Consider the following 27,905-nt stretch of genomic DNA (forward strand, 5'->3'; position numbering starts at 1 on the left):
AGAGAAATCCTGATGTAAAAAAATATTTTTTTTGAAAAAGGTATCTATAAGGAAGTGAAAATTTGAATGAAAGCACACGTAAGTTTTATAAGAAAACTGCCCAAGTCTGATGTTACAATATAGTGAATGTATTCAATTATGTGATCAAATAAACTAGCTACAAATATTTACTGAGCTTTTCATAGCATAACTGTGTACAAGGTTACAAGAACATACATGAATAAATTCATTCATTCAATAAATTGTATTGCCGACTAAAGCTGGGACAAATGATTCCATTTCTACTCTGATAGAATATACAGATTAATGGGAGAGTAAAAAAGAATTATGTAATATTTAATGTGATAAGACATGGTAAGTACCATGAGGGCAAAAAAGAGGGAGCCTATGACAGGGAAGCCTTTTCTGTTTGGAGGATTTAGGAAGCAACATTTAAGCTGAGACCATAAGAATGTATAGTAGGTGCTCAAACAGAAAGAGGAGGGGGTGGCGGAGATGAGAGTTTTACAAAGAGAATGATGGTATCCTCACTAATAAACAGATCCTTTGTATTTAAGAATCTTAAAATTTAGTGGATGAGTAAAGATTATTATTTAACCAATATGTGATAGCACCTTTAGTATATCTTATCTGTTAGGCCTTAACAATATAGAGCAGGGGTCCCCAAACTACGGCCCACGGGCTGCATGTGGTCCCCTGAGGCCATTTATCCAGCCCCCGCCACACTTCAGGAAGGGGCACCTCTTTCATTGGTGGTCATTGAGTACTGTATGTGGTGGCGCCACAAAGCGCGGCATTGCTCACGTACAGTACTACTTCGGGTGACACGGGACGCACGCATCATGGCTCCAGAAGCACATCATAAGATGCACATCCGGTCTGCGGCTGCGGCGCCCCACATCACCAGAAGCAGTGTGAAATAACAGCAGGAATAGGAAGAAAGGCAAAGCACTATAACCATTACTACACAGTAAAATGGCCCCCATACTCCCCCAAATGTACAACAACATAATGGCCCCTATAACCTCCCTTTGCCCAAAAGTTTCCCCCACACTACTACACACCATGTTTCCCCTATTATAAGACTCTGTCTTATATTAATTTTACCCCCAAAAGACGGGGGCTGTCTTATTTTTAGGAGGTGTCTTATAATAGGGGAAACATGCAGCAGTGGGCTTCCCACAGAAGAGGCCCACCGCTGCTGCAGATGTCCAGGACGCTGTATACACAGAGTCACAGGCTGATCACCGCCATCCCTGTATACAGCACTGGAGGTGGTGCTGGGCCTGTGACACTCTATGCCGCCATCTGGGATAGTGGAGGCAGCAGCGCTGGCTGTGAAGGGTGTCACACCTTGCATAGTCCAGCCCTCCAACAGTCTGAGGGACAGTGAACTTGCCCCCTGTGTAAAAAGTTTGGGGACCCCTGATATAGAGTCATGAAATTTCATTTGCAGCTGTGATCTATCCATGGCAAACCATGTTTATATGCTAAAAATCAATCTTGTAAATATGTTTTTGTGCAATGACCAGGGATTTTTAAAACATCAGAATAGATTTTAACTTGTAACTATAACAAGAAATCAAAGAGAAAAAAATAAAAATAAATATTTAATTTTAATCTTATTTTATTCCATATAACAGATATCTGCTCTGTTTTAGAAATTTGAACAGGGTACTATGGTAATTACTTTTTGTCTTTGAAAGCACCGGCTAATTTAACTTAAGAGTGTTCTACTTTGCTTGAAATACATAAAATAAAAATTAATCCAAAATTCTAGTGGGACAGGAGAATAACAGTTTACCTCAGGCTGGTGCCTTTTGTGAACATTAAAAAAAAGTAAATAAATAAAGGAATTGACTGTGGGTTGGCATATGTTTTATATTCTCAACAAACATAAAATATTATATCCAAGGTGCATAGCATTTAAAAATCTACCTATAAATATATAGGGATACATTTACACATAACTATAACCATATATAATTGAATATATATAATTATTTTAACTTAATTTCTCACTCTTTTAAAAGATGTTTTCGTGAGTTAAAAAAAAATCCAGAATACTGTGCAAGTATATCAATAAAGAAAAAAATGATTTCAACATTACTGCAGGATGAAGTTTTTGAAACGATAAACACACAAAAAAATTGATTCAATAACAAAAGCAAATTGGATTTTTTGTGTCTGACGTGGAAGTTCTGTCTTCAGTCAGATGCCTCTGGGTATATTTTCCAAATGTTACGCAACAGTTTTGTACAGAATATCACACTTTGAAGGTTCACCTACCATACCTTACAGTGATAATGAATTAAAGGAAAGACAAACAAGTATCTGCAAAATGCTCAAATAGACCACGTAGGACTTGTTAAATACTTCTAACAAATTGAATCATATTCTCATTACCTGACAGTGTTGTATTTGATTGCAAATAATTACTCAAACATTCAGTAAGACCTTTTTGATTTTCCAATTATTTCAACATTTCCCTTATATGCTAAACTGTATATGTCCAGGGATTATAATTTAGTTTTGCATTTATTCTCCAGGCTAAAACTTGCTCTTACATTTTCCAGTTCAAAGACAAAGAAAGATAAAGTACTCAGACATCAAGAGAGTTTGAGAATGGCCTAACTTGATTTAGCGCTCATAAAATTTAGAACTGTAGTGGATGATTGAAAAATATCATTTTTCTCAAACTGAAAATATCACTCTTTTCAGCTATCACTCCAACCCTCACCCTTATAAAAAGAGCAGGGGAAGAACCCCAATAAAATATATACAAAACAACCCCCCCCCCCAAACACACACAAACTCTGTTAAGAGACTAATAGAAAAGAAGTCATCCTGGGACTAGAAAGTTGGAACATTGTTAAAATGTAATTTGTGTGACAGACATTATCTTCTACACGTTAACATGACGTTCTTGGGTACTTAGGTGAAATTTTGGGTCTGACTGTCAGAGTGAGGCTCAATTGGTTATTTCACAATGGGGAAATTACAAGCACAGACCACCAGGATTTCCAGTTTTATCACACTGCTAAGCAGCAGAGATAAACGCCTATCTCAGTTAGAAGAAAAGAAAGAAATAGATGGTTCCTGATCTTTCTCCAAATGTGCACAGTTTTTCAAATGATGGCACGATTTCCTGAGCTCTCAAGGGTTTCAAATGGTTGCAATAAAACTTTACTGGCAACTATGGAGCTGAGTTTGGCAGTGACAGTGACAACTAGTGTGACCCTAGCCAGTTTTCAACTGAATCAGCACACTTGGAAGTGATGGTTTCCAGCATCGTGTAAGACATAAAGCCAAATGCATGTTTCGAGTTTCCAGCTTCAAAGCAATCTTCTTGAAGAATGAGGGCACCTCAGCTTTTTTCACTGCTTAGGCATATTGAATTTTAGGTGCAATTGGGACATCCTGATAAGATAGTACAGCTAGTTATTAAAATGCAGATTTTCATTAAGGGAAGCCTTGGTAATTAAGATTCAGATTCAGATTTAGGGGTTAGATGAGAATGATGAAGTGATAAGATTAGATAGCATTGCCAAGGGAGAAAGTAAAGAGAGTAAAAATGGCTAAGTACAAAATGTAAGTCAGGTAAAAGAAGTTTTATTTGCAAAAGTACAAAAAATAAAATAAAAGGATGATCCCAGAAACAGAAGGGGAATACAGACCTACAGCAAGGAGAAGAGTGTTTCCAGAATGGGAGGTGGTCAAGAAAATACAAGCCTAAGGAAAGATATTTTTAAGGTGGAGGCTAAAACCATTAATGGCCCTTACATAATTGTGTGGGTGTAGCGAAGAACGCCAGATTGCAAGTGTTCCAGATTGAGCAGGTGCTGAGTAGAAAATAATAGCCATAGGCTGCTCCTCCCAGGTTATGGTGCACTCTACTTTGAGCATATCTTAAACCCCAAAGAGCCATTAAGGTGACTAAAGATCTAAAAATAAATTTCATAATAGTTACCTTAATAGCTTTATCTGGTCAATAATACACGTTCTTTTTAGAGCTCCAAAGGGAATGGAAACATAAAGTATCCAACTTAAAAATAAATTGAACTTGAGGAATATGGTTCTATAAAAAGAAGGAGAGCCAGAGCAAAGTCAGTAAATCCAATACTAAAATTCAAGGAAAACAGGAGCAGGGACAGAAAATAAACTATTCTGACAAGAAAAATGGGTAGAACTATAGTTATATAAGGAAGCCTATAAATACTCAGCACTATTATCTAACTATGAAACACCGAAAAATTGAAACCGCAGCTCTTAGCTCTGAAAAATCCAGAGATATTTGTGGTGGTTCGTTCAAAAGAAAATTCACTTTATATTTCTCTGGTACACTTGGGCAGACACGAAAATTTTTAAACATCACTAAAACGACAATTGGGTATATAAATGTTGCCTCATACTCACTTGGCAGTAACTTAATAATGCTCTTTCCTTTTCTAATAGAATTATTTCTGGATTCTACCACTGTTAATTGTTTTCTGTTTAACAGAAAACAAGTACTTTCCTACAAGGATTAATATATGAGCATTCTCAGTTGCACTCTTTAAGAGCTTAATGCAAAGTTTTTAACCCTAGGTAAGGACCCACAAAGGATGGGTGGACAGAAGTGTCTATGTCCTTTGATGCAAACACAAAAATCATCTGTTTATTTATATTAACAGATGACTGAAATTTAAAATTTTCATTACAAATATAGGCAACAACTAATCATAGTGTTAGCAGTATCTATGATTTTGTCACTAATAGAAATCACAGATATATTCATTTCACATAATACATGTTGCAAATATCTAAAAATATCATTGACATTTTTTGCTAATATAAAACTATAGTAAATCTGCTTCTACTTCTTATTTAATGTATTAATAGATCAGCACATACACTGATAAGTCCCACATTTTTAAACATTTCGATAATTGACTTCAATTTCTTTGTATTTCATTTTATACATTAGAAGGCATCATTCTGAGAAGGTCCTTTAGGGTTCATCAGACTGACAAAAAGGTCCAAACTACAGAGTTTTAGAAAGCTGAGTTAATGGTTTATCTGTTTCAAAAGATATTTTCTCCCAATATAATGTGGATGAAGCCTTTGGAGATAAAAGTTGTCAATGAGCCATTTTCATTGAATGTCCAGACCTGGCCATTCTGCTGAATTTTGTTCTCTAGCTCCATGTATAAAAATATGTAAGTAAAATACCTGATGATGAAATTGTAAGCAATATTTTTGTCATTGTATTTACAGAGCTCTTACTAGCAAGGTTGAGCTTTTATTGAATTCATTCCTGCTTCTCCTCAACTGTGCAGATTTAGAAATTTTGTAACCTGTAGAGAGATGATGTATTCTAAATTACCTACCCTGTGGACACTAACCCACATTTAAAAGACAAAGGAAAAGAGGTAAACTGAAGAAAAACTACCACCTCTCCACCCCCACAACCTCTTCTCCATGACCTGCTACTCAGGGGTTGCTGTCTGAAGTTGAGCATATTCAACTGAACTTTTTCAGTCTCCTTAAAACTATTAACTATGTAAAATATCATAATCAATTTAGCCTTTTGTTTTCCAATGCCTTATACACCATCACTCTAGAATAATGCAGATAGTGTAAGAGTTAATCAAAACCTGCCAGTAGTTCAGAATCATAGAATTATGTATGAAGTAACTGGGATCACTCAGTACTTGGGGGCAGGGGGAGGGAGAATGTCCACCAGTTAACTTCGTGATAGTTCCAGTTAATGTGATCATCAGTTTCAAAGCATCAAGGTACTGTCACTAAACACGCATTTAGTTCTGTTTTATAAATTTAATTCCTTTCTTATATCAGAGTTCACTCATACCTAGAGTTATTTAAGGAAGTGTCTGCTTCCCGGAAATATATGACTCTATCATTTGCTTGACCGTCTTTCTTTAAGGAAGTTAAGATTTCACAGACTTCTGTCTGTCAAACTGGAATTTTAAAAATGGAAATGACTTATCATGTAACAACTTAGACATTTTGGAAAATGGCTGTGGCAATAACGTTATCCAAGTGCTGAGACAAATATCAAAACAACTGACACATGATCCCTGATATTAAGTCACTTGAAATATTGCTCTGTTGTCTACATTTGTCTAGCATTTTTGATTCCAAGAAAACAGATCCACTCAGTTTACCTCTACAAAAAGAGGACTATTTAAGGTTTGTATGTTAACCACATTATGATGAAGGCTTACATACTACTTGGGTTTCTGCCTTGTTTTTTCATTCTCATTATTCCTATGTGTAGATCCCCCAGTCTTTTAGAATTTTTGCTTCTCTCTGCTTTTACTCTGCTTCTTTGTCTGCATGAATGATGAATTTAAATTTAATAATATTGCTCATATTAATTAATAATAAGTAGCTCAAAGGATTGTGCATGAAAAGGTTAAAACCAAAAAAGCGGTCAGTTTGTAAGTGTACCGGAGAAGAAAAACAATTCGTTTAGTGTTATTCAACTTTTCTTCATAGTATAGGAAAATACCAACTATTTTTACACATTTAACCTTTTGAGTAGTCAGAAGGATTTAGTTCATTCACTGTGCAAAACACTACAAAAGTTCTCACAAAGCTATTAACTGTGTTCTTCTGGTATTTGGTCTAATCGTAAATATAAAACTATTTTTTAATGTTCCTTGGGTAGCAGTATTATTAACCTAACAATATTACAAAGTAATACATAAAATTCTTTCCAATGAAATTGATAAGCCAATGGGGTAAAAAGAAAGCAATTTTTCTAATGCACAATTATCTATCAAGTAATTTCTAGTGGGCATCTCTGTGCCTCTTAGCAGGGGGCGATAACGTCTCCAGTGGAATTTTCACTTGGAAAACTGTTGACATTTCAATTGTTTTGAACAGTTCACTAACATTATCTTAAATATATTTTTTCTGATTACAACAAAGTATTCCATATCTAAAGAGGAACACTTGAAACCGCAAAATTAATTATTTAATTTTATTTCAATCCTAAAATGGAGTTCATTTAAATTGACACGTGTAACATATCTTCAGATGCTATGCATATAACATTTACTTATTGTTACTCAGTTCTTTCTAAAATGTGTCTTCCCTTGTGTCTGGTTGGTCAAATCCCTTTTCAGATCTAAAGTTTATCAATAATAGACATTGTTTCTTCAGTGTACTTACTTTTCTTCTCAGTAACACATAAAATACCTGCATGGATATACTGGGCATTTGGTAAGTTCAGGCAGTTGAGTGGCTAAGATTTCTCTGAGTTTAGTAAGAATTCTCTAGGAACAGAGTTCCCTTCATCTATTTTGGTTGGTGTAAAATTGGGAAGTAGATTACCACTTGTTTAAACATAATGAGCAGGCAACTGGATGCATTAATCCAAGTTTAAACTGAATTTTATAAAAGAAAATATAGAAAATTGTATAGTATTGGTCTTATACTTTTTAATAACATATAAGTAAAAAGAACTACTACTGTTTTTCGGTCTAGTCACAGCTGTACTACTTACAAGAATACGACAGTACACCCTTTTTTTTTTTAGACGGAGTTTTGCTCTGTTGCCAGGCTGGAGTGTGGTGGCACGATCCTGGCTCACTGCAACCTCCACCTCCCAGGTTCAAGCAATTCTCCTGCCTCAGCTTCCTGAGTAGCTGGTACTACAAGTGTGTGCCACCACGTCCAGCTATTTTTTTATTTTTATTTTTTAGTAGAGATGGGGTTTCACCATGTTGGTCAAGATGGTCTTGATCTCTTGACCTTGTGATCCACCCACCCCGGCCTCCCAAGGTGCTGGGATTACAGGCATAAGCCACCACATCCAGGCTAGTACATATAGTTTTTTACCTTTTAGATGCTGGATAGACAAATAAATTGTCTGCTAGACTGCTTTTATTACTGAAATGAGTTTTTGTTTTAGTATCCTATCTTAAAAATAAAGCACTAGAGAGAAGTTAAAATCCTGTAAAAATCATGTTTCAGTTAATAATTCATGTTATTAATTAACCATGCTTTTGAGAAATGGGAGTTAAAACTAACTTTTCAAAGGATTTCAAGGTGTAGGGAGTAAACATAATCAACTAATTTATTTTGCTCAATTTACTTTCTAATCTGTTAGCACAGATAATGAACCTTGGTTCTACATTAAAGTGAATATTATAGAAAAGAGAAATATATAGGGAAAATCCACGTTTATACATATAAGAATGTTCAACTGGTATTTGCTTATTCATTCTAAGGATTGTTGTGTACTTACATAAAACACAAGACTATTAGAAACAAATTTAACAGCAAAAACAAAAGCAATCTGGGGTTAGGACACAAAGTTCTTGATAAATTAATGATAAAAACTTTGAAATTTATGCATAAACTTTTACCTTTCAATCCTAAATCAGACTAATGTCATAATTGCCCAGCTGCTAGCTTTGAGTTTGAAGATGTTAGCATTGAAAATGATTGCCTACACAATTTATCCTGAGGCATTTTCTTAAACAGAGAAGAATGCACTATGCCGCAATAGTCTTTCTTAAAAGAGGAAATGTGAAAATAGTTATTAAATTGTAGAGAGAAAATACACAGGGAGAGAAAGGAAAAATAAGGCTTTAGAAGTTCTTGAGGTAGGCAGTTCACGATGTTCTTGTCTACGGATTTCTCATTATAAATTGATTCTAATTTTAGTGTCTAATAAACTGCTTTAGCTATAAAATCACTTTCAACAGGAAGGGGAACATCACACACCGGAACCACAAAATTAATGATTTAATTGTAATTCATTCTAAAATGGAGTTCATTTAAATTGACACATGTAACATAACATCAGAGGCTATGCATATAACATATATGCATATACTATGTCTCCTAAAAACAGACTATTGTCCATGTAAAATTTCACAATCAATTTAGTTATTTGGTTTTCCAATACCTTATACACTGTCACTTTAGAATAATGCAGCTAATATAAGAGTTAACCAAAATGTTCCAGTCATTCAGAATCATAGAATTATGTATAAAGTAATTAGAGTCACTCAGTACTTGGGGGCCTGTCGAGGGGTTGGGGGCTAGAGGAGGGATAGCATTAGGAGAAAGACCTAATGTAGATGATGGGGTGATGGATGCAGGAAACCACTATGGCATGTGTATATTTATGTAACAAACCTGCATATTCTGCACATGTATAATAAAAAAAGAAAACTAAAGTATTAAATTTTATACCTCTGCTTTGCACAAAGAAGAGGCTCAATAAATATTGGCTAAATGTTGAAAGAATAACAGTCCATGTTGAACCTTCAGTCCAAACACCGTGGCAGAACAATGGTGACAGAGAACACAAAGTGAGTGAGGTCACTATTCTACGTCTTTATAAACCATGACATCTGAGTGTCCTGATCATCATTTTTTATAATTTCTCTACACTTCCTAAGGAATATGCAGCAAAAAGAACACCCCCAGTGTGTCATATTACAATGTTTATTATGACCCATTGGCAATAGATGTACGTGGGTTCAAATCCTGGCTCTAAGACTTTAGGGGAGTTACTTAACCTCTCTGAGTCTCAACTGCCTCAGTTACATTTGGGAATGAAATTACTCTTCATGGAGTTGTTTTAAGGCCAAACTGCCTAACATATTTTTCTCTGCAATAAATATATGCATGCTTCATTTGTAGTTTTTAGGAAGGTCTGTGAGAGGAAAGATAAATCCATACCTTTGTAAAGGGACCAGGAAAGAGGTATGGATGGTTCACGTAAATCTGATTTCGGATTAAGGGAATCTGCACTTTTAGGTATTACTTCTCTTAGTTGCAGAAGAGAAAGATATTGAATGAGGAGATATACAAGAGTGAAGTGAAGTTAAAGTGAGAATGGGTAAAACGCTACAAGAGTTTGCACTGCACCCTAGAGGGAGATACTGTCTGTTACGTTAGCTTCAATTAAATTGATCAATGATGTTTTTGAGCAGCTATTACTTCCAGGCACTTTAGTGGATGCAAGGAATAGGCTTATTTCTTGGAAAGGACCCAGATATAACCCTTGTTCTGGAGGAATTGACAATGTAATGTGGAAGACAAATTTATAAATACATGAATGCCCATTAAAAGTATACTTAAGTGCCCAGTGCTATGATTTATGTATACTTAGGGTCTTTTTGCAGCCCAGGATTGGCACAGTTAACTCAATTTAGGGGACAGCTGGAACAGGGAAGAAAGTGACAGAGACATGAGCTGCAAAAATGTTTCCTACACTGTCCTCTAAGTAAATTTCAGTCCAAGGTTTGTAGCTTGATACTGCTAGGAGGTAAATTTCATGCAGCCAACAGAATGCACTTTTTTTCTGACCAATGGGGACCTATTCAAAACATATATGTAACTAGGATCGTGAGCTGGTCAGATAATTGGGAAGTATATTCTGAATGCAGTATATTCTGAATCCATAGGATCAATAAAGAGGACTCTGTTAAGAAGTAGGAGGCATTAGTACAGGCAGTGAGATTCTGGGCTACGACAAAACTGGCTAGATGAGAAAAGAGAGAATGAGAGAATTAATTATGTAGTGAAATTAGCACATAATTTAATAGCTGATATAACTAATACTATTTATTTACAACTTCACTTAAAATACTAATTTTGTTGTTTTAAAATCTTTTCCAGTTAGAAACTTCTGAATTACTTATCAGTATTTTGATTTCTCACTTTCAGCAACTATGCAGATAGCAATGAAACAAAGTTGGAGGGGTCAGACCCAGGTTCTTAAGGATTGCTCAGCGTGTGTACACCAGAGTGTAATCACTAGAGAAAATCTACCTCTTTAATAAGCTAATTGTACAGATAATGTATTACTGTAAACAACAGCACAATACAATTCTAAATAATCAAAACAGCCTGATTTACTTTTCATTTTGTAGTAGTCCCCTCCCTACTGTGACTGTTAACTCATTGGTATATATGAATAAGGACTTGGTGGCAATCTTTCTGCTGAAATTACAGAACTTTCAGGAACACAGATGTTTAGTATTATCATTATTCCTTTTCATATATTTTTTTAAGTTAGTGCTTAATATTTTTAACCCCTAACAGGCTTCTTCAGAGTGTGCAATCAAAGCTTAAAAAGATCACTTTTGGCCCAAGTCTTCATGAAAAAGAGACGTGATTAAGGACATTTTACTTTGGTTTCCTGTGATTAAACTTTCTTTTCTGATGCTACCGATACACTTTCAAAATGCTGACTTCCAGTCAGGATGACATTTGGATATACCCAAGAACAAAACTACCAGGAAAGTTAGAAATTTCTGATTTTATTTGTAAAATTGAATTTTTTAGTCATGGACAAGTAATTAATCAAGACAAAGGAAAAAAATGCTCTTTTTAGATGATTTTCATGTCATGGCATTTGTGTCATCTAAAGGAGTAAGGAAACAGAGTCTTAAACTCCAGGCATTACAGTAACAATCTTTATATAAATGATAAGATACTTAAAGTAGTGTTTTATCAAGCTTCCTTCCGTCCATCTCCTCTTCAAACACTACTCAGCTAAGTGCTAGGCAATGCTGGGGTTGATGTCTGGAGAAGGAAGATGCAAATAAAGGAAGAATAATCACTCAGCTCTTTAGAGATTTTAAGTGGATATTGCCACCCACTTGACTTCTGTATCAAAAGATAAGCCACACTCCTATATATAGAACAACAACAACAACAAAAAAAAACAATATTTTCTTGTACCGCCTGAAATTTTTTTATCATGTGCTTTTGACAACTTCTGTGCAAAGGTGTGCATTTCCTGAATTTGACATTCTATTTTTCTGGAACTGTCTCTTCATTTTACTTTCTTTATATGACACTTCGTAATAAACCAATAGTTATGCATAGTGTTTTTAAATCTCAAAAACAGGTTATGGAAAGAGTTGTTGGGTGCCAGGGGGCATTTTGTGAATTTTCTTTCCCAAGACATCCCCGTTACATCCTTAGAAATCTGAAACAATAAATATTTACATTTTTCTCAAATTGATTGGAAATCTAAGTCATGATGAAACGAAAGACGATATGCCGAAGATACGGAAATCAGGTATTATTCAGTTTTGAGGGAAATGGTTTGTTACTTTACTCTCAGTTACGGACTTTAGGAAATGAGATTTCTTTGATTGCTCCAACAAAACTGCCAGCAGGTAAAACTTCATCTCCATTTATCCTAAAGACAGGATTACTCAGATATTAAATTGGGGGGGAAACTTGATTATAAAAGTGCTTTTCAGAGTTGTAATCTGATTTACCAAAGTGTTAATATGAAACTTTTCAACAGAACAGCCTCATTTTGCACCACAATGAAGAAAAGTGCTTGCCAGACCCAGACCTATTTTAAGCTAAGATTATTTAATTAGTTATTTTTATTTCCAATGAGTCTGGCAATATACTGTGGGGAATCATTTCATTTTCATTCATTACAAGAAACCATAGTTTATATTCCCCCAGGCAAAGAGTTTTATCTGACAATTTGAATGCTTTGGTGACAGAAATATCTGATGATAAATGTGGTATTAAGGAGATGCCAAGTGGCGTGATCATTTGAATCGTTTTCAGTAACGGTTCATGATTAATAATTCTGCTATGTGTGTATTCACATTTTTTATTATTGAAGAACATTTTGCATGGGAAATGGGAGTAGATGTTCTACTCTTTTTTTTATTTCTCTGAAAAAAACTGAATGCATGTAAAACCTGGCTGAACTCATAGCATATGTTTAAACCATGTATCTCCAGGTAGTAAAAGTAGAAGTCAGTCTCTTCCAACTATGACTTTTTATCCCTTACTTTTACTGCAATAAAACAACAGTGTAAAAGCTACCATTTACTAAAGGCATATTGATTGCCATATAGCTTACTATGTGCTAAACATATATTGTTTCAAACCTATGAAACAAACCTGTAAGATGGGTGTTATTCTTCCTGAAATACACATAATTAGCAGACTTTCCCTACTTCGCTGTATATTGATATCACTGAGCACTTTAAAAATACATATGTCTGGTTTGTACCCCAAAGCTTTCTAGTTTAGTTGGTACTGCATGAGATGTGGCCTGGCACTGGAATTTTTAAAAGCTTGCTATTTAATCCTAATTTGTACACCACTGGATTAATCTGAGGCTTCAACAATTAATTTGAAGCTTTGTTAATCTGAAGCTTGAACAAAGCTGAAAGACTGAACAATTTCCCAAGGCCATGCAACTGGTAAGTGGTGGGGTAGAAATTCAAACTCAAACCTTCCTAGCATCGTAACTCAAATACTTCAATGAAGTAGGACACATTTTTTTCTTTAGGGGTCGGTTCGGAATAGAGATTTTTACACCTGTATTTGCCTTTGTGCCCTTAACCAAAACTGCAATGAGGGACAGTTTTGACAAACTGATATAATAGAAAGTTTGTGAAAACTCAAAAAGGTGCTTAAGGTACATCAGAAGTTACCACCACACTATACGTGTTACCATAGTTATTTGCCAAATAAATTACCTGCATTTGTCAATTGTATCATCTGATGAAGTTGTGTACCTTTAAATCTATAAATATAAACGGAGTGATTCTATTTTCTTTTTATCTTTTTATCTTGGCAGGTTTAGTTTAGCTGAGCTGATAACTTTTCAAAATATGAAGACACTAAGGATGTATTATCATAACCCCTTGCCTGAGCAGTTTATAGCTCGCTCACAGTCTTTTGTTTTTGTTTGTTTGTTTGGTTGGTTGGTTGGTTTTTGGTAGTTTAAGACGATTTTAGTAATTGAAGAAAAATGTTCAACTAATGAGATATTTTCATACTTAGGTAAAATTTACATCCTTAGTTTTCTTTGTATTTTTATGCAATTTATCTTCCCTTTATATTAAAGCAATGACTATATCCTGCTATATCCATAAGACTATTAGGTTAAAAAATATTCCTTTACTCTTTTTGAAGCATTGGGCTTAATGATTTCTAAGAAAATCTCGTCACTATTCTCATTTGTACAGAATTTTTTAAAAATGAAGTTAATTATGTTTTCATTTTGTGATAATGACTATGTATCATTTTATGTTTGTGACTTTATAGTCCCTACTTAGTTCCTGGTTAATCCCATAAATTAACATACTAGAGTGGTGAGCTAGCCAATATTTGAAGGATGAAAGCTTCTGGAGAAGTTAGTCTTTTTTACAAAGTTAAATGAAAAAAAAAAAAAAGAAGAAGAAGTTTTCTTTGCTTTAAAAGCTTAAGGAAAGCAGGTAATTCTATTTTTGGCTGTTTTTTTTCAAAAGTTACCAATTTATAATGGACAAGGATAGTATTATTTAAAACTTTGTATTTGTCATATATTTTAATATGTTTATAAGAAGTGTATTTATTTATTTACTTAATTACTAGGCCAAACTATATAGCAATAATGTATTCTACTGCAACATTTTAAAAAGTAGTAATTTATCCGATTATGGATATTTTATTGAACATAACTAATATTCCATACCCATTTCAGCAGCTAAAGATTTAAATCTAGATTTAAGATTTTTTAACACTTTCACTTGTCTAAAATGTATGTATGTGTTATGAGGTAGCATTAGCAAATTCTAGATACTGTTTTTACTACAAATATTGTTCAATGAAGATAAGTCTTTAACCTGGATACTATACTACAGAATGTCAGAGTATATTTTATTATTACATATAATAAATTTGAAAGCAAAATTTAACTTTTCTAGTTTGATATACTGATCCATATTCACTATATTATAAAACACATTCAGTCTGAATCCCTATTGAATAAGAGATAATTTATGAAAAGCTGGCTTAGCTTCAACAGGTTCATAATAAAATTGTTACTCTATTAAATCCTCCTAGATTTTCTTTTATAAAATTGGTAAAGCATCCTTTGTTTTAGTAGCTTTAAATTTGTTATGTTTAAAGTTCTGTGTTGAATTATTCCTTTCAGAATTACCAAAGCCACTGTAAATACAATATTTAAAATATCTGTGGCACTTTTATCTGTAGAAAGGTTCAATTAGTAAATGCATACTATCAAGAATTCATCCTCTGTTTCAACTTTATACTGGAATTTTTTTTTTTTTTTAATTTGGAAAGGCAAAACACAGCACAGCAGAGGTTATGACTTAGACAGCAGTCTTAAAATTAATTGCAAGAATGTTTAGTCCCTGACCCAACCCTAATTATGCAAGTATTACCTATTATTTTCTTTTCTTTTCTTTTTTTTTTTTTTTTTTTTTTTGGAGACGGAGTTTTTTGCTCTTGTTACCCAGGCTGGAGTGCAATGGCACGATCTCGGCTCACTGCAACCTCTGCCTCCTGGGTTCAGGCAATTCTCCTGCCTCAGCCTCCCGAGTAGCTGGGATTACAGGCACGCACCACTGTGCCCAGCTAATTTTTTTGTATTTTTAGTAGAGACGGGGTTTCACCATGTTGACCAGGATGGTCTCGATCTCTTGACCTCATGATCCACCCTCCTCGGCCTCCCAAAGTGTTGTGATTACAGGCGTGAGCCACCGTGCCCGGCCTTACCTATTATTTTCTAAATTAAAAACATTTTCTTACATTTTTAAAATTAATGCATAATACAGATGTTCCTAGAATTCAAATGAACAACTTTCCAAAGTGTACTAGTGTTAGAGAGAGCTCGGTATGTCATTCCTTGCCACATGCAATGGCCTCCTGTTTCATCTCGTGGATTTTTTTTTTTTTTTTTTTTTTTTTACCTCTGGAACACTAAGACTTTATGCTTGACCTGAGAAAACATCCAGCGTGAAGAAAAGATAAGTACATTGTACAGAAAACAAAATAACTAGATACAGCTGGCAATTGGGTTTGGAACTATGATTTATCTCTCAAATAAAAATCAGTGCCTGACATGGCAGTAATATTGCTTTATAACAAAACATCAAAGACAATGCCTTGTGGCACTTAGCCTGATGTACATTTGCCAAAAAATCTTAAAATATATAAATAACTTAAATGCATGGGAATGTGTCTTCTACACAGCACTGTTTGAATATTTACATTCAGTTTTCGACTCATGTTTCTTCAAGCAACTCAGTCCCTCCTTTAGCATTTAACTTTGGCATTATACCCTTCTAAACTCTTTCCTATGTCGTTATATGTTTTGTCATAAAGCAAGAACAGGTATACATCTACAGGTCTTTGGATTTCAGGCTTTTGACACTACAGACAAATATTTCATCAATCCATATTGTTTTTAGCACTTTTAAAATCCAAATACTTTTCCATTTTTAAAGAATGAATCTTAAGCAAACTACAATAAACTCTGTTGTCCTACAGCAAAACTGTTTACTGTGATAGGCGGATAATCATCTTAGATTTTGTCAAGTTTTGTGAATTATCTCAATAAGAATTTTGGCCTTTGAATACTGGAGTCAATCGGCTCTACTATTTAATTAATATGATCATTCTGTATCAATATGCTCACAAATCAGCTTTGAGAAATATTAATAGATAATTTCCGATTATAATTTAGCTTATTCATGGGCATATTTTATCCTGAACTGAAAAGAATTTAAACTGATAATATATCATAATTGGCTTGAGATAGCACACAGTGTAAGGAAAACATAGCCACATTTTGAAGGAAATAGCTAGATTCCATGGCTGATAACTGCCTTTGTGACTTTATAAATGTGGTTTTTATTTCAAACTTAATGTTTCCCCTACCTGCAAGAGTTGATTCTTATATATTTTCAAGCCTGCCAGCATACACAGAAAGCATTTGATTTTAACACCCACCCAGTATGTTGAATCCTTAGAGTGATGATATCTACATTCAGAAGACTAATCCACCTTCAAAAATGAAAGAAAAGTAATTCCAAACAACAATGATTTGTTTTACTTTACTTTAACCCATAATAGTGAGAACTGCCCATTTGTAAGCACTGTGTTAAGTGCTTTGAAAACCTAAATAATGCAAAAGGCATGGTCTCTACCTTTAAGAAGTATATTATCTAAGAGGAAAAAAAAATGCACAAATAGCTGTTCCTCTTCATTTAACCTGGATACCTTCTGTGCTTTCAGTATGGAAAATAATAGAATCTAGGGCCTAATACAATTGAGAGAATACTTTCCCAGAGAAATATCACAGAATCACAGTATTCACAATTGTAAAGAAAATTAGCATTTATCTAAGCTATGTAGACCATCTGATAGGAAGAAACAGCCTTTTCTCTAAGGTACACATGCATTTTATCTGCAATCCAAGTAAGTTTAACTATTTTTTGAAAACACTATTGAGTATTTCTCAATTACTGCTTTTCCTAAGGAAGGTTACTGTGACTGTGTGTAATGCTTATACCCTGATACAAAGAAGCAGTCTTTCCGTGTGGAGAGATGAACATCACCAAGTGGACTTTTCATTCTAATTCTTTTGAAGGTGATTATTCTGCGCCATAACCAGAGGCTGACACCAGGGGGTGCTCTGCAGGAATTTGGGAATGAGTAAATGAAGGGAAGGCTGAGTTGGACATATTCGCCTTCGCATTCTCACTCTGTGTCCAGGAAACTTTTTTGCCCATCTCCTCCAAGTGAACATTTTTTTTTTCTCATCTCCACTTTTTCCCCTTCTCCTCCACCTGAACTGGAATATTCAGGCCCTGTTCCTGAGATCAGCCTTTCTTAAACTTCCCATCTTCACTCCATCCCTTGCCTTCTTTCTTCTGACACAACTTCCTAACACCAGGAAAATGATAGCCTTGAGAGAAATCAAATCAAATGCACAGTGGCTTAGATGACAAGACTCATCCAAAAAAAAAAAAGAAATCTTTAGGGTTGCTTTCAACCCTCAGGCCACAGCATGAGAAAGAGTGGCCTTGATCCCTCCCTCACCAATTAAAGCCTGGTCTCAAGACAACTCTAAAATAAAACAAATGCTAGGAATAAAGGAAAAGCTGTGGTCCAAGTGGCACAGAGGAAAGCTTACATTTGAATCAGCATTAATTTCTGCAGTTCTGGAGGTCATCAGTAATCCATTCACCAGTGCTTGCATTCAGCACAATTATCATGCTATGTTACGCACAGCAGAGGACTCACTCCTCTAAGATGAGATGCTCAGAGAAAGGGAGGACTGGAGATGTTTAAAGGAGATTTGTTTCTTACATGGCTCTAATTTGAAATCCTTTCATTCTGAAGATGTCTGGATATTGAGATAGAGCAAATGAAAGCAGTACATTCCTGTTACGGATTCAGCTGTGCATCTCACTTATTTGAAAGGCTTAATCAGCACACTCAGGAACAAGATGTGAGACATCTTGAGGCACTGCTTACTTGTCAGCTGCGAGATCAATAAAATGCAGAAGCCATTCTTTGCCGCACTCCAGAGAATGAGTTTGCAGAGTGAGAAGGACTCCACTTTGAAGCTATTTTATTCACATCCCACTTGGCCAAAGCAGAAATGTTGCTCTGGGGATGCACTTGAAGCTTGGCCACAGCTAGCCCAGCTGCTCCTGCTCAACTTTCCAGGTGACTCACTTGCTCAGTGTTAGTCTGAACAGCAGGGTATCAGTTCAGAAAGCATTTCCAGTCCACTCAGACAATTCAGGCAATGTAGTTATTTTAAATGACTATGCAAAAGATGCCTAAAAGCCTCTGGTAGCCAGTGTTGGATGGACTCATTAATTTAGGATTATTGTCGTACCTGACAAAAGCAAGAACAATACCAAGAATACATAAACACAGATCTTGCAGCCAGGAAATGCATATTACCATATTCTACTACCGTGTTCTACTCTTGTATTCAGCAATGATCGAATGCCATTCTGCCCTCTCTAAAGGTAACAGTGGGGAATTTCAGAAATACCTGGTAAGGCTGTGTAGCAGCGTTTTGAAAGAGAAGAGACCCAGGTCACCATCAGTTCCATTTGTTCAATTAATAAAGAAGTGTTCTTTTTCTTTACTCAGCATGTAACAGTTTCTAAAGAATGCCTCTGTATCTGTGTACCTTTGAGAGCATGTAAGTCTAAGTGATTTTTTAATTAAAAATGAAGTATACAAATAAAATGCCATCATATTACCTGCAATTTGTATCATTTACCTTTCGTGTTTATTTTTAAAAAGTAATTCCCTCTGCAAATATTTATTAAACGTTCACTAAAATTGAAGCTTGCTGCTAGATACTGTGAGGAATATAGTCTTTGCCTGCCACCGGGTTCTCCATCTTGTGGGAATACAGATGGGCAAACATAAACAAGTGGATGAGTTGCGGACCAGGGAAGTACTGGGCATGATTTGAGCATAGAAGCAGGTTTTCACATCTCAATCCTGTCCCTGCAGCCTGGTTGATATGAGAGATGTTGAGAGTAGCCCACCAAAATCAGTATAGCAAGAGAAGGTGAGATAAGCAGATCCTTCCATGTTCGATCCAACAGCAAGAACGACTTTTGATGAATTGTAAGAGAGGAATTAGGTCCAGTGGTGTTATTTGTGAAACATGCCAATCTCGACGAAACACCTATGTTTGTTCTCTGGACCCTTTGAAACTCAGACACTCCATTTCCTCTCCTCTATTTTGCATCTAATCATTACTAGTTCTGCCTACTTTTACCTCTTAAATATTTTTGAGCTCTTCCTCTTCTCCACCCCTCTTTCAGACCTGCAATATTTTACACATGGACAACTGTAGTAGCTTATTCTTTGGCCATAGTTTTGTCCCCTCTTAAATACACTCTTTATGGTATAGGGGGAATGATATAAATTAAATGAAAATATGGCCATAGAATTCTTCAAAAACTCCCCATCACTAAAGGAAACAAATTCTATCAGCCCAGTCATCCACAAAATAATCCAGCATTTATCTACTTCTCCACCTCATCTCTTAACCATTCCCCCACCAACCCATCTTTGTCTGGTGGTGCTGATCTGCCTCTGCTTCCCTCATCACGGCAGCCTGTTCCCTGTCTGTGTCTACCCTTTCTTCTTTCTCACTGTGTGGGCTCCCATTCTTTTCCAGGAATCATTCCCAGAGCCCCAAGTTAGGTTATTATTCCCCCTTCTCTTCTCCTGCAGAGAAGTCTGCATTCACCACCACAGCATCTGCCATGTTATATAAAAGTTTTATTTCTATGTGTTTCCTCATTACACTGAAGTCCTTGAGGAAACCAGTACTGTAAACGCAGCCAGCTCCTGCTTCCCATTCAAAGATGGGACTTGTTGTCACCTCTCAACAAGGCCATCTCTGATCACCTGACACCCACACTTGATTCACCCTTCTTTTTTCCTTCATAGCACATACCACTTCATGGTATTTTCTTGTTTATTTAGGGGTTTATTTATTATTTGTCTCTCCACTAGAATATGAATCTTTTAAGAGCAGAGACCTTTCTGCCTTATTTTTCCCCACATCACCACTACCTAGAAGAGTGCCCGATGTGTAGAAGGGCCTCAATAAATATGTATTTTCAAAACTGAATTAAATGAACAGATGATAGATTAATGGATGAAGTGATGGATGGATGAACATATACTTGGGGGTCAGTAAATTAATAAGAGCAGAATTAGCCTATCCGTGTTAGACAAGCAGAATATAGGCCAATGATGATATCAGGTTAATTTTAACACCTTAGGGGACACACACACTATAAACTCTCTCAGTATTTAATTTTGTGACTGAATGCCTGCTAATATATTGTGTTCATTCTCACATTGTTATGAAGAACTGGCTGGATAAGCTCTGTGACATCCTGAATGTTACTAGTGATATCTTAAATGTTTACTCCATGTTAATGTTCCTGTTGCCTTCGGTAAGATGTATAAGTATGTATGCCTCACATAATATAGCGGAAGAAAAAGATCTGAGTCAAATTTTGAAGAATCACCGAACTCTTCACATTAAATTCCAGTGTCATCTTTTGCAGGCTTAACTTTCCTCCTCGTATTTTTTCTCATTCACAAAATAGGTCTGATAACATTCTTTTCTTGAAGTATTATTTATATTATATTATATCATAAAAGATTATACGATAAAACACTTGTGGGTACACTTTTCAAACTTCAGAGTTCTCATCTGAGATTATTTACTTCATCAATTATCATTTCAAATATTTTCTCTCATTTGTTGATAGTAAAAGCAATGTATATTTTTATATTATCTTTCTCTTAAGCATCTTGTTATTAATTGTTTAAGGTCACTTAATCTTGTGTGTCTAATCATTTGCATTCTGAATTATAATGCCTTCGCTGATTTTTATAACTGTTGAATTTAAGGGGATATTGAGGAAGTGGATAGCACAGGCAAAAGGAAATTGGATTTTGAACCTTTTATTATGATGACATCCATTTGATTGTAGTCCACATGATTAGTGAAGAAAATCTGCTGTTGTGACAACTTTGCATAGTGAAATAAATATAAGGCTTGGATTTGCTTATTACTTTACTGTTTAGGAGAAAAAAAAGGCCCCAGTAACGTTTGGTGCATATTGATTGGGCTTTTTCTGTGTCCAAGTGACCATGAGCATCTAAGGATGTAACATTGAGAAATACCTTGCTTCTACTTGAAAGGGGCTAAAAAGCCAAGATTACCTCAACTGAGGTCCTCTAAAGAGACGCGGGCAAATAACCTTACAGAACCAAGCTCATGATTTTTTCAGCAATTTATAGTTCCAAAAGCAAAGTTTTTATTATTCTGTCTTCCTCACAATTGATAAATTAAGTGTCATCATAACACCAGTTTTAAAAAGTAGGAAAATGCAGGATCACTAACTCAAGGCAATATATTGAAAACTCACAGACTAACACTTCATTCAAGAATTCCCATCACAGTGTTGCTTCCTTTGGTGGACTTTTTTGACTGTATGTGAGTGACAGATGTTACTTACATCTGTATGTAATTGGTGATGTATGTTAAGCAAATGTTGAAAATTGGGTTTTTGGGGGGTGTTTTTGTTTGTTTATTTGTTTAAAGCAACAATATAGAGTTGAGGACTGGTAATACTGTAAATTTGACACCATGACAATGAGATAGCTTATGCAAAAATACTTTGTATAAAATATAGCCCTATATAAAGCTATCATGTAAATATATATTTTTTGAATCGTGGGGTTTTTTTTGTTGTCGTTTCACTTTTTTTTGTTTTTTGAGAAGGAGTCTCACTTTGTTGCCCAGACTGGAGTGCAGTGGTGCTATCTCAGCTCACTGCAACCTCTGCCTCCTGGGTTCAAGCGATTCTCCTGCATCAGCCTCCCAAGTAGCTGGGACTGCAGGTACATGTCTCCAGCCCAGGTAATTTTTGTACTTTTAGTAGAGACAGGGTTTCACCATGTTGGCCAGGCTGGTCTCAGACTCTTGACCGCAGGTGATCCACCTGCCGCAGTCTCCCAAAGTGCTGGGATTACAGACGTGAGTCACTACACCCAGTCTGAATTAGGTGTTTTTGTTGTTGTTGTTGTTTTAAAGAATTAATGTGAATGACTAGAGAGCATTTCAAAGATTGGGAGCCTTATGGCAGAGTGAGCTATGCATGTATATTTTCAAAATCGCTCATTGGTATTTGTCTTATATGATAACACAACAATTCAGAGCCAATGTGTTTCCTGATATGTTACTACTAAAGGGAGGTTATTAGATTAACCAACAAAGTAAAATTATGGGATATTGTGATTAGAGATCTACTCTCTGTTTTAAAATAGTTACAAATTCTGTGATGATGTCTAGTTCAGCATAAGGTCTTTAGAGGTATGCAACCAAATGGCACAGTTATTTTTAAGTCTGCCATATAGTTTCATGATCATTTCTGGCTCTCTAGCTCCTCGAGTCTACTTACTGGACTGCAGTAAAAGATCTGCAGTAAAAGATCTCTCTGCCTGCTTCATTTTTCCATCCAAATATTGCACAAGTCAAGGACAAGATACTTGAGACCCCTTTGATGACAATATTCTTAAAAAGCTAAATAAGCTCCTGCCATTATTAAAATCAGAGTGTCATCATGAAAGTTTCTTAGTACATTTATGAAGTCTGTAAAGATCTTGAAGTTTCAAATGGAAAGCAAAATGAGATTCCAAAGAATCAATACCTGAACTTTTAACATTCAGTTTCTGGGGGTGTGAAAACCAGATTATTATCTGCAGGTCTTAAGACTTCAATTCTACTAATAAATGGCTTTTTAATGTAATGATTCAAGTATGGATATGATATAATCTTTTATATTATATCATATCCCTGCTTATTCTGAATTTTCAAAATTGAATTTAAAAGAAATGTACCTTCTGCTGAAATTTTATAAGGCAATTAAGAATTTAAATATATATAATTTTATATATATAATACAAATACATAATTTTTAAGATGGATTTACTTCCATTTCTAATTTAAAAAACTAAACACATTTGATATCTGAGAACATATCATTTGAGCATAATATGCTTTAAATCTTAGTATTTTAAAATGTCATTGTAAAATTTTCTTGTTTCTCAGTTGCAAATTTAGATATATGTGCAGAATCCCAATATGTAGAATTGTGAATTTGGAACTAAAAAAATAGAAATATTTTAATATCTTGATTTACTGAGTTGTACACTTTGTCATGTATAATGTCAGAGAGTTTACCTGCTCTCTTTATAAAAATAATTTGTCTACATATATTTCATAATTGATAACATATCATGGGCTATTATAATAATATTTTTAAATGTTAACAGATTCACACATTTTTCTTTTATTGTGGAAGCATAACTGATGGTGGGTATAAACATTTAAGTTATAAAATGTATAGTAGTGAGAAATGCTAAATTACTACAAAAATGACTTCGACAGAAAGCTCAGCTGTATGATAATCAAGAAATAATGGATGGAAATACGTATCTTGAGAGCTTATAATTTGTAAGGCATGCTAGTCTCCAGGAATATAAAATATGAGATATGTCTTTAAAGAGCATTATGGTTTTGTTGATGTGATCAAAACAAAAAGCTATCAGTACAGACAGCAGAATTATAATGCAAAAGGAAAGCATCTATTAAGTGACGACTTTCAAAGCAAAGAAAGAACAGTGTCATGAGAAGCAAGAATTATTTCCTTAATGTAGAGATCAATAACAGATCTGTAAAGAGGATGAGGAGTAAATGGTATGGTGGTACAAATTCAAATCACTTAAAAAAATCTCCTATCAAATCTAACAGACACGTGTTGTATATGCATTATTTCTAATCCATTCATATATATATTTTTTAATTTTGTTCCCAGAATGCTCAGGCCCATTGGGAATTGAAGGTGGAATTATATCAAACCAGCAAATCACTGCTTCCTCTACTCACCGAGCTCTTTTTGGACTCCAAAAATGGTATCCCTACTATGCACGTCTTAATAAGAAGGGGCTTATAAATGCTTGGACAGCTGCAGAAAATGATAGATGGCCATGGATTCAGGTAACAGATGGGGTGGGACAAGGTTAATGTTACAAGTCATTTTTAAAGTTTTCCAGTGTTTTTTTGTTTTGTTTTGTTTTGTTTTGTTTTTGAAATGGAATCTTTCTCTGTCACCCAGGCTGGAGTGCAGTGACATGATCTCGGCTCACTGCAACCTCCACCTCCCGGGTCCAAGGGATTCTCCTACCACAGCCTCCTGCGTAGCTGGAATTACAGGAGCACATCACCACGCCCAGCTAATTTTTGTAGTTTTAGTAGAGATGGGGTTTCACCATGTTGGTCAGGCTGGTCTTGGACTCCTGACCTGGTGTTCCGCCTGCCTTGGCCTCCCAAATTACTGGGATTACAGGCATGAGCCACTGCGTCTGGCCCAGATTCTGGTCATTTTAAAAAGTGACAAGTTAAGAACTCAGTGTGACTCTCCCTTATGGTCAGAGGAAAGGGTAATTTAGTGAAGAGTTCAAATTAGCTCCCAACTCTGAAAAGTAAAAAAACATGCACATTCCGTTAAGAAGTTGGTTAAAAGGATCAAAAACATTAAAAATATTCTCATGTAAATATCGCTATTTTAAGGTGCATATCAAAGAAGACTTTCTGTATGTTATGTGTTTATTTACACTGTGCTAACATTTAACAGCAACTTATGATATTTCAATAACATAAAAATTACATTTATTTTTTCTATCTCTAAGAAGTGGGTACAAAAGGTCAACTATAAAATATACCATAAATTATAATGCCTCAAATGTACCTTCTTTCAATAGCTGAGGATGTTTCAATTCACAGTGTTATTGATTCTCATCATCCAGCCATTTTTTAAAACAGGAGAAAACAATACATTGAGATATTAAGTGATTTCCCAGAGGGGGTAGCAAGGCCCGGAACTTATATTTCTGTACATTTCAATGCTTTTTGAGCATTCAGATGAACTGCATGCTAGGAATACAGAAAGATGATCAAAACTGCTGCCTGTGAAACACTACATCTCTGTTGGGGAAAGCACATTAATAACCATGTAACAAGTCATTGATGTGTAATAAAGGGAGGAACAATTCTGTATACTATGGTCAGAGGAAGAATTCATGAATTACCTTGTGAAACTCATCTGGGACAGATGGCTTTTGAGCTAGGCCTGAGAAGATGGCTCTCAGTAGAGACTAAACATCCAGGGAACAGCCTAATCAAACTTGCTACATGACAATCTGGGAAATATTATGTAGAAAATCATGACTTGAATAAAGGTTGCTGGAGGGATGTGTTAAAATTTAGTGTATAAGTTTGCTGTGCTTCAGGAGTTATACTAAAGGTATTAGCCTTATTCCACTGGAGTAGGAAGATGCTATGGATTTTGATTAATTTAGGTGATTGATCTGTTTTGTTTACTACATATTTTAAGTCAAAGAAACAGAAATACCTGATGTGACATAATTAGATATATTATACAAGGACTGGTTTGCAGGCATTTAGTATAAAGGAAAATTGATTTATGGCTAAGGAGCAAGATTTTCATGCTTGAAAAACTGGGCCAAAATTCTTTCAGAAACTTCATTTGTTCAGGTTTCTTAGGCATTCTTATATATCTTATATACATTTCTTTTATCTATAGGGCTCTATAAGGTTACCTGAAGTTCTTGTTTTGTTTTATGAATTTATATTTACATGAATTTGTTAAAATTGCTTCTTAAGTTACACTTGACTTTTTCAATCTATAGCCACGTGTGCAAAAAGAACTCCAGATAGTGGAAATGGCACATCTATACAGTTTTGATCACAGACTCATGAAGGATCAATTAAGGTTTAAAATATCTACAGAATAATAGAAAATGATTGTGTTATATTTATGAATGAATAATCATTCCAAAGACATTTTAATCACTGTAGTTGAAATGCATTTGTAATATTGTGCTCCTGCTAAAACTTTAGGCATTAATATTCATAGTTGAAATTCAGAACAGTTGAGAGATGATATCGCCAGTTTACATCAGGGTTTCTGTTTCACAAATTATGTTTGTGAGCTTCAATGATTGCCATCTTTCTATAAACCATAAATAGCATGCTTTTGCTGTGTTTACTTTGAGAAATACCTTATTAATGTTTCATATCCAGATTCTTCACTTTACTTTGTCCATGTATTGCCTACTTAACACTATGCATCATTCTTCTTTTCAAAGTATTGCATGAACTTTAAATTACCTTTATCCCAGTGGCTATAGGCAGAAATTAACCTTAATGGGACAGGACAGTAGTCAACATTGTGAGAATTTTAGATTAAATATGACTCTTTATTCTGTTAAGAATAATAATTACAACTTATTTTGTTCTTGAGGTCAGTAGGATGATGATTTGCTTTTGGTCTGAAGATGGTAATGAATTCCGAGAAAACCAGTTTAAGTAAATATGAAAAGCTTTATATTAGAGTAAAAACCTCAAATTTAATGGGTGAAAACCTAAAAATTATTGTTCAATAAATACTTAGTACTTATATTCTGTGTATTTATTTTGTAATTGTATTCTTTAATAATATATTTTTAAAGTTATTTTTTACAAAACTTTACCAATTTTCTTTTTTTAAAAACTTCTATGTTAGGTTCAGGGGTACATGTGCAGGTTTGTTATATAGATATATTTTATGTCATAGGGTTTTGTTTTACATGTTATTTTGTCATGCTGGTATTAAGCCTAGTATCCATTAGTTATATTTCCTGGTCCTTTTCCTCCTCCCATCCTCCACTCTCACGTACGTCTCTCTATCTGTTATTCCCCTCTATGTATTCATATGTTCTCATCATTCAGTACCCATTTATAAGGGAAAACATGTGGTATTTGGTTTTCTGTTCCTGCATTAGTTTGCTAAGGATAATGGCCTCCACCTTTATTCATGTTTCTATAAAAGACACGATCTCTTTTGTAGCTGCATATTGTTCCATGGTGTCTATGTACCACATTTTTTTTTTTTACCCAGTCTACCATTTATTGGCATTTAGGTTGATTCCATGTCTGTTTTGTGAATGGTACTGAAGTGAACATATGCTTGCATGTGCCTTTATCATAGAATAATTTATATTCCTTTGGGTATATGCCCAGTAATGCAGTTGCTTGGTCAAGTATTAGTTCTGTTTTTTGTTCTTTGAGGAATCTTCACACTGCTCTCCAAAATGGTTGAACTAGTTTACACTCCCACCAACAGTGTATAACCATCCCTTTTCTCCTCAACCTCACCAGCATCTTTTTAGTAATAACCATTCTGACTGGTGAGATGGTATCTCATTGTGGTTTTGATTTACGTTTCTCTACTGATAAGTGATTTTGAGGGGTTTTATTTCCTATGATTGTTGGCTGCACTTTTGTTATCTTTTGAAAAGTGTCTTTGTTGTTTGCCCACTTTTTCATGAAGTTGTTTGTTTGTTTCTTGTAAATTTAAGTTTCTGGTAAATTTAAGTTTCTGCTAGATGCTGGATATTAGACCTTTGTCAGATGCATAGTTTGCAAAAATTTGCTTCCATTTTGTAGGTTGTGTGTTCACTCTCTT

At 34.9% G+C, this 27,905-nt stretch overlaps 1 protein-coding gene across 3 annotated transcripts in view; it reads left to right on the forward strand.

The window, feature by feature from the left end:
• The window catches only part of EDIL3 (EGF like repeats and discoidin domains 3), a 434,019-nt gene that overhangs the window by 252,199 nt on the left and 153,915 nt on the right, over positions 1-27,905 (forward strand). For all 3 annotated transcript variants that reach the window (XM_003920781.4, XM_003920782.4, XM_074384070.1), the window contains one exon: positions 24,195-24,376. In XM_003920781.4, the coding sequence (XP_003920830.1) occupies positions 24,195-24,376 (182 nt within the window). The remainder of the gene's footprint in view (positions 1-24,194; positions 24,377-27,905) is intronic.

Source organism: Saimiri boliviensis, chromosome 1, assembly GCF_048565385.1.
Source record: "Saimiri boliviensis isolate mSaiBol1 chromosome 1, mSaiBol1.pri, whole genome shotgun sequence".
NCBI lineage: Eukaryota > Metazoa > Chordata > Mammalia > Primates > Cebidae > Saimiri > Saimiri boliviensis.